The sequence below is a fragment of the Macaca thibetana genome, chromosome 16 (genome assembly GCF_024542745.1).
Source record: "Macaca thibetana thibetana isolate TM-01 chromosome 16, ASM2454274v1, whole genome shotgun sequence".
Classification (NCBI taxonomy): domain Eukaryota; kingdom Metazoa; phylum Chordata; class Mammalia; order Primates; family Cercopithecidae; genus Macaca; species Macaca thibetana.
In genome coordinates this window covers 1,293,909-1,306,292 of record NC_065593.1, presented here as the reverse complement: position 1 = coordinate 1,306,292, position 12,384 = coordinate 1,293,909, and the positions used below count along the sequence as shown (strand labels likewise).

The window sequence follows — 12,384 nt, the reverse complement described above, 5'->3', positions numbered from 1 at the left end:
AAATTCCCCTATGTGATCATAGAACTCTGTTTTCTTACACCATCTGTCTGAGTTTATAATTGTCACTTTTGTTGTCTTTGTTCCTCACTACACTTAAGGCTAAATGAGAGTAAAGGTCTTGTCTGTTTTATCTGCAGAGCTTAGTAGAATGCCACACTGTAGACACTCAGTGCATATTTGTTCAATATATGAAGGAGACAATGTTAAAATGCACAGTCCTTTATCCCTAAAAAGTACTCATATATTTTATTTCCACCTTGTTTTCTCCCTGACACAGATTCTGTTAGCCTATCAAGAATCCAAGACACATTTTGTTTCTATGAACACTTACTGAAACTTAAGAATAATGACTATGAACAACTTACAGTAAAAATTAAGCAAACAGAAAATATGGTCAGTGTACTACAAAAGGAGCTATCTGAAACAAAAAAGACAGAATTACAGTTAGAGCTTCAAAAAATTGAATTGGAGAAACAGCTGTACAGTTTGAGGTATGATATTCTAGTTCTAAAGAAATATTTATACTAAAGATAATGTATCAGAATTTTTGTAATTGCTGACTTACCACCTGGGATTAATGGGGGAGAAACCTCGGTTTTGTGGAATATGAAATTCTTGGAAATAATAAAACAAATGGTTAACTGTGAACTCTTCTAATAAATAAATGCATATTCTTTGCAGTCTTAATAGCCATATAGAAGTCCACCATATAAAATCTTGTTATTCATTTAACAAATTGTAATTTGGGTTTTAAAATTACCTTGTATCTATAATTAATGATATAAGGAACATCTTTTATCATTATTATTATTTGTAGACACAGGGTCTCACTCTGTGCCTGGGGCTGGAGTTCACTGGTGTGACCATACCTCCCTGCAGCCTTGAACTCCATCCTCTGCCTCAGCGTCCTAAGTAGCTGGGACTCCAGGTGCACATTCCCATGCTTGGCTAACTTCTTAAGTGTTTTGTAGAGACAGGGTCTCACTATGTTGCTCAGGATGATCTCCAACTCCCGACCTCAAGCATTCCTTCTGCCTTGGCCTCCCAAATCATTAGTATTAAAGGAGTGAGCCATCATGCCCAGCCCAGAATATATATAGCATATACATACCACATATTATTTATTCCATTCGTCAGTTGATGGAATACTTCCATATCTTTGCAATTGTGAAATGTGCTGCAATCGACATACATTTGCAGGTGTCTTTTTGATATAATGATTTCTTTTCCTTTGGGTAGATACCCAGTAGAGGATTGTTGGATTGAATGGTAGCTCTATTTTAGTTCTTTGAGAAACCTCTCTACTGTTTTTCATAGAGGTTGTACTAATTTACATCCCTACTAGCAGTGTATAAGCATTCCCTTTTCACCACATCTGCACCAACATCTATTTTTTTTTGACTTTTTAATAATGAGCATTCTGGAGTAAGGTTATAGCTCCTTGTTGTTTTAGTTTGCATTTCCCAGAATATTAGTGATGTTGAGCATTTTAAAATATGTTTGTTGGCCATTTGTGCATCTTCTTTTGAGAAATATCTGTCCATGTCATTTGTGCACTTTTTGATGGGATTATTTTCATTTTTCTTGTTGATTTGTTGTCCTTTGTCAGATGCATAGTTTGCAAATATTTTCTCCTATTTTGTGCATTGTCTGTTTACTCTGATTATTTATTTTGCTGTGCAGAAGACTTTTCCTTTCTTTTCTTTTCTTTTTTGAGACAGTTTCACTCTTGTTGCCCAGGCTGGAGTGCAATGGCATGATCTCAGCTCACCACAACCTCTGCCTCCTGGGTTAAAGTGATCCTCCTGCCTCAGCCTCCCAAGTAGCTGGGATTAAAGGCTCGTGCCGCCACGCCGGCTAGTTTTGTATTTTTAGTAGAGACAAGGTTTCTCCATGTTGGTCAGGCTGGTCTCGAACTCCCGACCTCAGGTGATTCGCCCACCTCAGCCTCCCAAAGTGCTGAGATTATAGGTCTGAGCCACCATGCTAGGCCAGCCCTTTCATTTAATTAGGTCCCATTTATTTATTTTTGTTTTTGTTGCATTTAGTTCTGGGGTCTTCATCATAAATTCTTTGCCTAGGCCAGTGCCCAAAAGAGTTTTTTCCTAGGCTTTCTTTCAGATTTTTTTGTAGTTTCAGGTTATAGATTTAAGTTTTTAATCCATCTCTTTTTTAATTAAAAAAATAATTTTGGGGGCCGGGCTTGGTGGCTCACATCTGTAATCCCAGTAGTTTGGGAGGCCGAGGTGGGCAGATCACGAGGTCAGGAGTTCGAGACCAGCCTGACCAACATGATGAAACCCCGTCTCTACTAAAATAACCAACATTAGCTGGGTGTGGTGGCGCATGTGTGTATTCCCATCTACTCGGGAGGCTGAGGCAAGAGTATCGCTTGAACTCGGGAGGCGGAAGTTGCAGTGAGCCGAGATCATGTCACTGTACTCCAGCCTGGGCAAAAGAATGAGACTCTGTCTCAAAGAAAAGAAAAAAAAAAAAAAATATATATATATATATAAATATATAATATGTTATATATATATTATATGTGTGTATATATATATTTTTGGTGGAGATAAGGTCCCGCTATGTTGCCCAGGCTGGTCTCAAACTCCTGGGATTAAGCCCTTCTCCTGCCTTGGCCTCCCAAAGCACCAGGATTACAGATGTGAGCCACCATGTTAGGCTTAATCCATCTTGAGTTAATTTTTATATATGGTTAGAGATAGGGATCCAGTTTCTTTTTTCTACATGTGGCTATTCAATTTTCCCAACACCATTTATTGAATAGGGTGTTCTTTGCCCAGTTTATGTCTTTGTACACTTTGTGAAAGGTCAGTTGGTTATACATACTTGGCTTTATTTCTAGGTTCACTACTCCGTTCCATTGGTCTATGTATGTACTTTTATACAAGTACCATGCTCTTTTGGTTACTTTAGCCTTGTATGGTTTGAAATCTGGTAATGTGATGCCTCTGGCTTCGTTTTTTTACTTGGGATTGCTTTGGCTATTCAGGCTCTTTTTTGATTCCCTGTGAGTTTTAGGAGTATTTTCTCTAATTCTGTGAAGAGTGACAGTGGTACGTCGATAGGAATTGCATCAAATCTGTAGATTGCTTTGGTTAATATGGTCATTTTCACTGTATTGATTCTTCTAATCTATGAACATAGGGCATATTTCCATTTGTTTGTGTCATCTATTATTTCCTTCAGCAGTGCTTTCTAGTTCTTGTAGAGATCTTTCACCTCCTTGGTTAAGTATATTCCTAGATTTTTTTTTGTTGTTGCAGCTATTGTAAAAGGGATTAGGTTCTTGATTTGATTCTCACCTTGGTCATTCTTGATGTTTACTAGTGCTACTGATTTGTGTACATTGATTTTGTAACCTGAGACTTTTACCGATTTCATTGATCAAATCTAGGAGTCTTTAGGGTTTTCTAAGCTAAAAGATTATGTCATAGGCAAACAGAGATAGTTTGACTTTCTCTTTTCCAATTTGGATGCCCTGTCTTTCTTTCTCTTATCTGATTGCTCTGGCTAGGACTTCCCAGTTTTATTCTAAACATGCATGAAATAAGAAGTAAAATGGAAAGTAATTGATGATTAGTTTATTCCATATCTCTCATATGCAGAAAAAATTAATTCCAAATTCAATGCTGAAACACACATTATCCTTTACTTTTATATTAGATATTAGATCCTGTCTTGTTCCAAAAAGAGATTTTAAAATTGCTTATAAAATACATAAGAATCAAGAAGATAAGTTGAAAGTGTTACCAAAAAGAGAAACATAAAAAGGATGGGGGTAACAGTTACTAGACAGCTTAGCCTAGTCTTGGATTACAGTAATCTGCAGATACATGTTGTGTGAATGACATCTGAAGGTGTTATCTTACACTGTAAATGATTTTTATGGCTATACATACAATATTTCATAAAGACGAAAATGCATTTCTAGTGAATTTCTAAACTTGTTTGTAAACAGTAACTTCTTTTAAATTAGCTAACTCTAAATGATCTGTTCTAATTAACTAATTTTCAACTTGCATAACGTGAAAAAGAAGTAATTTTCTTCAACTTGTTACTTTACTGAAACATTTCAAATATGCTTTTCGGTAATATTTACCAGGGCTACTAGTAACCGAAACTTACCAGGTAATGGACTGTTTCTTTCCTCACTACCTTTTAAATATATATGTCCCTTGAAAGAGACTGAAGTGAGAAATTAAAAGCATGAGAACTAGAAAGGAAAGAAGAGCATAGGGGTTTCTATGAGGATAATAAACCCACATGAGAAGAGCCAGATAACGAAATCAACTTTTTTATTTTCTAACAAAACACATTTTAATGTAATCCATATTTAACTGCAGACTTGCCTTAAAACAAGAAAAAGAGGAGAAAGGAAATGCTGTCATGTTATATAATAAATATAGTGAACGGTTAAGACTAAAAGAAGAGGAATGTGGGAAAGAGGTTGAAATGAAGCAACGACTTAAATGGACACTGAGAAGACTCGTTAAGGAGTTGAAGACAGTAAGAAACAACTTGGATCTGGTAGATTAATCTTTGGTGAAAACTTCATATTTCTAACTTTATGTTTCATCAATATTACTTATAATTTTTTTGGGTTCATGTATATAATTTAGGTTTAAAACAAACCAAAACTGTTATCTCCTCTTAAAAATGAACCATGGCATTTATAGTTAAAATTATTTACTGTAAACCTTGGTATCTAGTAGATGCTTAGTCTGTGTTTTCAGAATGGAGGATAAGTTGAGTTTAATCACTAACATAGATGTTCATTTGCACATTGTTTATGTTAATATACAGGCTAAATAGCTTTGAAACTATAATGACACTAGTTAAATGTTTTGAAAGAAATTTTATTTCACAATGCTGTATCTTCCCATATTTAAGAACTGTTTTTCTCTTTGACAAATTTAGCTGTCATGTGTGCAATTAAGATTTGAGCGATTCTTGAGGGATAAAAGTTCTTGTGCTTTAACAAGCTACTTCCTTTTAACCGTTTTATAAGAGAAAGTCTGCTCTTAATTAACCTTTTAGACTTTCTTTTTCAGTGCTATTAGACCAAAAGCTCCATGTTATCTCTAGGTTGTGCAGGAGCGAAACGATGTCCAGAAGCAACTTTCTGAAGAACAGAATGCCAGAATATTACAAGATCAGATTCTGACGAGTAAACAAAAGGAGCTAGAAATTGCTCAAAAGAAAATTAATTCTGAGGTATTTTCTTTAGTTATTTCCAAATATATTTTTGTATGTGAATGTATTTTTAAAAAACAACTCTATGCAACTTGGAAAGTATAATGGATTTTTGAACCACACACACACACACACACACACACATACACACATTTAAGGGTGGTGATAGTGGTTCTGGCAGTTTTGGCCCATTGGATAAAATCATGTTCTTTTTTTTTTTTTGAGACGGAGTCTCACTCAGTTGCCCAGGCTGGAGGGCAGTGGCGCAATCTCTGCTCACTGCAAGCTCCGCCTCCTGGGTTCATGCCATCCTCCCACTTCAGCCTCCCAAGTAGCTGGGATTACAGGTGCCCGCCACCGCGCCTGGCTAATTTTTTGTATTTTTAGTAGAGATGGGGTTTTGCCATTCACAGGATGGTCTCGATCTCCTGACCTTGTGATCCATCCGCCTCGGCCTCCCAAAGTGCTGGGATTACAGGCGTGAGCCACCATGCCTGGCCCAAAGTCATGTTCTTAATTCAACTCTGCAAGAGTCGAGTAGTGACATTCACAGTAGCCTTATCCAAAGGAGAAACCTTTGTTATTTTTCATAGGAATTAATGATCTTTCCACAATCTCAAAACCCTTGCTACTAACAACAGACATTCTAGTTTTCAGACATGATTTCATCTTCCTAACATATTAATGGAGAGGTCACATTATTATTTCCATTGGTAGTAAAGATGAAATGTAAAGCCAGTTCAGAGGCTATACTTCAGATGCCATTCCCCTTACTTTTGAGGAGAGTAACAGTTTGCTCCAAGTAACGTCTCATATCAGTGCAAAGAACTTTGAAAACAATGATATGCCATAATATAAACTTAGTGATAATTTATTGGTAAGTATTTTGTTCCCCTGTTTCATGCTTATTTCTGTTTCAAACATTATAAAGAGGAAACAGAAGTTATTGCTATATTTCTATATTTACAACACAGAAGTAATCCAGATTTGGTGGAAGAGCACTAGAAGTAAAGTAAGAGGACCTAGGGAAAATCCTTCAGCTTGCATAGTTTTTGACCTCTCCTTTCAGAATTGTGACATAAATGAGTTCAGTGATGTATGTATAAGTGCTTGGTACAAGGCCAGGCGCAGGGGCTCATGCCTGTAATCCCAGCACTTTGGAAGGCTGTGGTGGGTGGATCGCTTGAGCCCAGGAGTTCCAGACCAGCCTGGGCAGCATGGCGAAACTCCATCTCTACAAAGAGTACAAATAAATTTAGCTGGGTGGGGGGGCGTGTGCCTCTAGTTCAGCTACCCAGGAGGCTGAAGTGGGAGAATCACCTGAGCCTGGGAGGCCAAGGCTACGGTAAGTCTTGATTGTGCCACTGCCCTCTAACCTGAGTGATGGAGTGGAGACCCTGTCTCAAAAAAAAAACAAACAAAAAAAAAACCTAATATAATGCTTAGATTTAGCATTTATGAATAAATGTAATTCTTATATAACTGACAATAAAAATGTTAGAAAAATAAAATGGCTATAGAATATTCTCAGGAAAAAAAAAAAAAACAGAACTTAAAGTTGGGAAATTTCCTTTGTCCAGATATATGCAAAGCTACAGCTTTTACTATAGGGTGGTGTATAGGTTAGATGTTAGAGTGTAAAGCCAATTTTTTAATGTAGTCACATTTATTAATCTTTCATTTTATGCCTTTGAATTTGTTGTAATTCAGGGAAAGTCTTCGAATTCGAGATGCTTAAAAATGCTCCAGTCATTTATTTTTTACTTTCATGGATTCATTATCTTCAAATAAATTTATTCAAGTTTTGGGAATTTATGTTCTATGAGGTTTGAAGTTTCGATCCAATATTTTTTTCCAGTTGGATATCCACTTATGGCAATCTTTTCATTGTATACATGTTCAGGTTATTCTTTAATTTCAGAGGAAATCATGATATGTCATTTTATTGAGTGCTACTAAATGTTTCCTTTCTTACTTAGATTTCTCATAGGCATAAAAAAGAAAAGGATCTCTTGCATGAAAATTGCATGTTGCAGGAAGAAATTGCCTTGCTGAGACTGGAAATAGATACAGTAAATAATCAGAACCAGCAAAAGGAAAAGAAATATTTTGAAGACATTGAGGTTGTGAAAGAAAAGAATGATAACCTTCAAAAAATTATAAAACTAAATGAGGAAAAATTAACAAAAACAATACTGCAGTACAGTGGACAGCTGAACGATCTGACAGCTGAGAATAAAATACTCAATTCTGAACTGGAAAATAAGAAACAGAACCAAGAAAGACTGGAAATAGAAATGGAATCGTATCGCTGTAGACTGGCTGCTGCTCTACGTGATTGTGATGAAAGTCAGACATCAAGAGACCCAAAACTTGATTTCCAGAGAACAAGACAAGAGTGGGTTCATTTACAGGACAAGAAAAAGGTTGATATGTCTGACCTACAAGCTAAGACTGAGATTCTTTCTGAAAAACTTTCTAATGCTGAAAGTAAAATCAGCAGCCTACAAATTCAGCTCCATAACACAAGAGATGCTGTTGAAAGAAAGAGTTTGATTTTGGAACGTTTGCAAAGAGACCTCAGCCAAACACACTGTGAGAAGAAAGAAATTGAACAAATGTACCAAACTGAACAACACAAACTGAAGAAATACATTGCCAAGCAGGAATCTGTAGAGGAGAGATTATCTCAACTACAAAGTGAAAATACATTGCTTCCACAGCAACTTGATGATGCTCACAAGAAAGCTAACAGTCAGGAAAAGACAATCAGTACTATCCAAGACCAATTTCATGCTTTTGCCAAAAATCTTCAAGCTGAGAGTGAAAAGAAGATTCTTTCACTACAAGAGAAGAACAAGGAGTTGATGGATGAATATAATCATTTACAAGAAAGAATGCATCAATGTGAGAAAGAGAAAGCACGAAGAAAAGTAAGTATTAAGAAAGATAAAATATTTTTCAATCTTCCTGATAGAAAATGTAAAGTAATATTTGGTTATGGCTAAATGGTGTATCTGTAGCAGGACAAGCCGCAGACAAAACCCCTCAGACATGGAGATAGTGAAGGGAGTGGCTTTAATCAGCTGGGAGCATCGACAGGCTAGCCTCTTAAAGTTCGAGCTCGTCAGGTGCTCAACTTCTGTCCCTTTAAAGGACTCACAACTCTAAGGGGGTCCACATGAGAGGGTCGTGATTGATTGAGCAAGCCAGGGGGTACATGACAGGGGCTGCAAGCCAGGGGGTACATGACAGGGGCTGCAAGCCAGGGGGTACGTGACAGGGGCTGCGAGCGCCACCAGCGGTCAGAGTGAAACAGAACAGAACAGGAGGTTTCACAATGTCTTTCCATACAATGTCTGGAATCTATAGATAACATCAGTTGCTAGGTCAGGGGTTGAATTTTAACTACCAGGTTTGGGTCAAGCAGGCCCAGGCCTGGTTTCGGGTCTGGTTCCTAGGTGCTGGGCTACCTGCCTTTAGTTTCTCTTCTCTTTCCTTTTCTGAGTATTAAACAATATAAAACAATGTGAGAGGGTCTCTCTCTTCCCTCAGTATCTAGTTAAATATAAAAATATATAGATGATAAATGTATTTGCTATATCAGCCTAGAAATGTACAGCAAAAAAGAAGTTAAACCTGAAAGATGCTTTACTTTGAGTAAAGAAATTGTGTCATCTATGAAATTTTAAGTTCAGTTGCAGTGTTAATAGGTACAGACTAATACTCACAATGTAGTCTTATGCTGCTGAAATGATCATTGCAGTGCCTTTATGTGGCCCTGTTTTAAGACGATGATGAAGCAGATAAACAGAAATGCTCATATTTGACGTGAGTATTTTGAAATTAAGATTCAGTGAGGAGGGTTACTTTGACCATTAATTCCAGATTTCCCAGGTGAACTGAAGTGTACTCCTGTATCTCATAATACTTTTCCTTCAGTAGTTTTGTGATGTATTTAAGTTGGTATAATCTTATTTTTATTCATATCAATTTGACTTAAATCTGAGACAATTTCAGTCTCAAATTACTTGTTATGACCTCTCAATTCTTTAAAGGCATTTACTTTTCTTTCTTTCTTTCTTTCTTTCTTTCTTTCTTTCTTTCTTTCTTTCTTTCTTTTTTTTTGAGATGGAGTCTTGCGCTGTAATTTTTGTATTTTTAGTAGAAATGGGGTTTCACCATGTTGACCAGGCTGGTCTTGAACTCCTGACCTCAGGTGATCCACCAGCCTCAGCCTCCCAAAGTGTTGGGATTACAGGCGTGAGCCATCGCACCCCCACCTAAAGGCATTTACTTTTTATTAAGTCATAATTTGGGACAGATGTGAATTTCAGAAAAGCCATGTTAGATTTAATCTTACCACTGGTATTTATAATTTACTTTGAATGTTTTTACAAAGAATTTGCTCATAATTTTCATTTCAAGTCTCACTACCTATCATTCAGATATAACTTTGACCAGTACAGAGGTAATTGTGGCTATCTGTGATTTACTTGTTTGGCATTGAGTCCCATTTTCAAACTAATGAGAGGTGGCAGGATTCCACATATAGCAGGAATGGACTGAATAGGTGAGATAGTTGTAGGAGCTGAGGTCAGGAGGGAGGTAGAGGCCAGGTTACCTAGGGCCTCAAAGGCCATTGGAATTTTACTTGTATTCTGAGATAAAAATCTTTTGGAAAGATCTGAGCAGGCAATTGAATATGCAAGGAACTCTGAGGTTGATTTGAGCTTCTAATAAAAAAGAAGGGGAAAACATTTCACAGTGTGGGATATACCACCAACAGCCCCACCCACACACTGATTTCTATTTTAGACTTCAGTAGGTTGTTAAGCATTGCAGATGTTTCAGGGAAGAGTGAATAGTGGGCTGAATCTATTGCCTAAGTTAACAGAAAACTGATTTGGCAGGAAGATAACACCTTCTATGTCCTTGACTGAATTCAATAATAAACAAGAATGTGTGCACATAAGGAGGTGAACCATATATGTGTTGATATTTTTCAAGGTATGTATGTTAGAGTTAAATCTTACTACCATAATTTAATAATAAGGTGATTTATAAATCAGTAACAATTAAAAATACCTTCACAGGTAGTTATGAGACAACTCCAACAAGAATGGACCGATCCCCTAAAACAACAACCTACATCAGAGGCTACATCACGTTGTCACATTAATTTAGATGAGACACTCAATTCAAAGAAGAAATTGGGTCAAATCAGAAGTGAAGTATGTATGAAACATATCAACAGTTAATCTATAGGTGGTGAAATAATGTCAGATGTTTTAGGATACTAATTGCAGTGGATGACTTTCTTTTGTATTTTTATTATAATTCATTTTATTACAATTTTATTATGTTTATAATGCACTTGTTTCTTAACCTCTGGCTTTCATTCTGTCCTTTTCTCCTCATAAGTACATACATTTTAAAAATAAGGATCATTTCCAAAGACCCTTAAGAAAGTTGGGAATTATTCAGTATTCCTCACAGAAGTTGAGAGACTTTTTTTTTTTTCTGTGAAGTGGTATTTTTTAGTAATTTCTCTATTGCCATGGTGAGGCAAGCCAGATTAAATTGTAGGATAATGCTTAATAGAATGTTCCAGAAAATTGTCTTATTTCTTATCTTTACTTTTGTGAATGGGTACAGAATCTGTGTATATTTATTTCATGAATTTCAGGATAACTTGTACAGAAAGGCTATAGTACTATTCTTCAAAATGCAAATGTTTTAATTTACAAACTACTTGAAACGTTAGGCACTTCCTTCATTTTCCTTTCATTTTAAGTATATTGTGCTTTTTTACAAATCATGTATAGTATGTACATCCAAAGTACAGAATTAAGAGATGTATCTAGATTCTACCACTGAATTTTTAAAAACAATTTTACTGAGACATACTTCTCATACCATACAGTTTACCCATTGAACGTGTACAATTCATGGTCTCTTAGTATATTCCCAGAGTGTGTAACCATCACCATCATCAACTGTAGGATATTTTCATGACCCTGGAAAGAGCCAGCAATCTGTTTTGTTTCCATAGATTAGCCCACTCTGGACACTACATATCAGTTGGATTACACAATATGTGGTAGTCTTTTGTGACTGGCTTCTACTAAGCATAACATTTTTAAGGTTCATTGTGTTGTAACATGTATCAGTATTTAATTTCACCTTATCGCTGAATAATTTTCCACGGCATAGACATACCACTCATTTATTTAGCCATTCATCAGGTGATGGACCTTTGGATTTTTTCCATATTTTGGCTATTACTAATCATGCTGCTGTGAACTTTTATGTACAAGTTTTTGTGTTTGCATATGTGTTCCTTTCTCTTGGGTGTATACATATGAGTTGAATTTCTGGGTCATATGGCAACTCTTTGCTTAACCTTTTGAGGAGCTGCCAGTCTGCTTTCCAAAGTGGTTGCACCATTTTACATTCCCATCAGCATTGTATGAGGGTTCTAATTTCTCCACATCCTTGCCAATATTTTCATATTTTTGATTGAAAAAGGATTCCAACCTAGAGGTATGAAGTGGTACCTCATACCACATTGATCAAAATCAATGTGGTTTTGATTCACATTTCCCTAGTAATGAATGACTTTAAGCCCGTTTCTATGTGCTTATGAGCCATTTGTATATCTTCTTTGGAGAAATGTCTATTCAAATCCTTTGCCCACATTAAAATTGGGTTGTCCTAAATTTCTGAACTTTAAGAGTTCTTTATATACCCTCGGTGTAAGTCCCTTATCGGAGATGTTTCCAAATATTTTCCATGGCTTCCCTTTTTATTTTCTTTTTTATGATTTATTATGTTTTCAAAATTTATATAATTTTAAATTGTAGAGAGAAGGCCTCACTATGTTGCCCAGGCTGGTTTTGAACTCCTGAGCTCAAGCAATCCTCCAACCTCAGCCTCCCAAAGTGTTGAGATTATAGCTGTAAGCCACCATGCCCAGCCTCCTTTTCACTTTCTTGATGGTCTCTGTTCAAGCACAGAAGTTTAAATTTTGATGAAGTCCAGTTAATTTTTTTTTTTTTTTTTTTTTTTTTTTTTTTGCAGTCACAAAGATTCATGGCTATGTTTTCTTCTAGGAATTTTATAGTTTTAGTTCTTACATTTACTGGTTCTATTTTGTTACTTTTA

The 12,384-nt window shown here is 36.2% G+C and overlaps 1 protein-coding gene across 7 annotated transcripts in view; it reads left to right on the top strand.

Annotated features, from left to right (window-relative positions):
- The window catches only part of CCDC144A (coiled-coil domain containing 144A), a 108,099-nt gene that overhangs the window by 66,968 nt on the left and 28,747 nt on the right, over positions 1-12,384 (top strand). For 6 of the 7 annotated variants that reach the window (XM_050763860.1, XM_050763856.1, XM_050763861.1 and 3 more), the window contains 5 exons: positions 278-491; positions 4,368-4,551; positions 5,110-5,238; positions 7,197-8,150; positions 10,314-10,451. In XM_050763860.1, coding sequence (XP_050619817.1) covers positions 278-491; positions 4,368-4,551; positions 5,110-5,238; positions 7,197-8,150; positions 10,314-10,451 — 1,619 coding nt within the window. The remainder of the gene's footprint in view (positions 1-277; positions 492-4,367; positions 4,552-5,109; positions 5,239-7,196; positions 8,151-10,313; positions 10,452-12,384) is intronic. The other variant, XM_050763857.1, reaches the window with a different exon arrangement.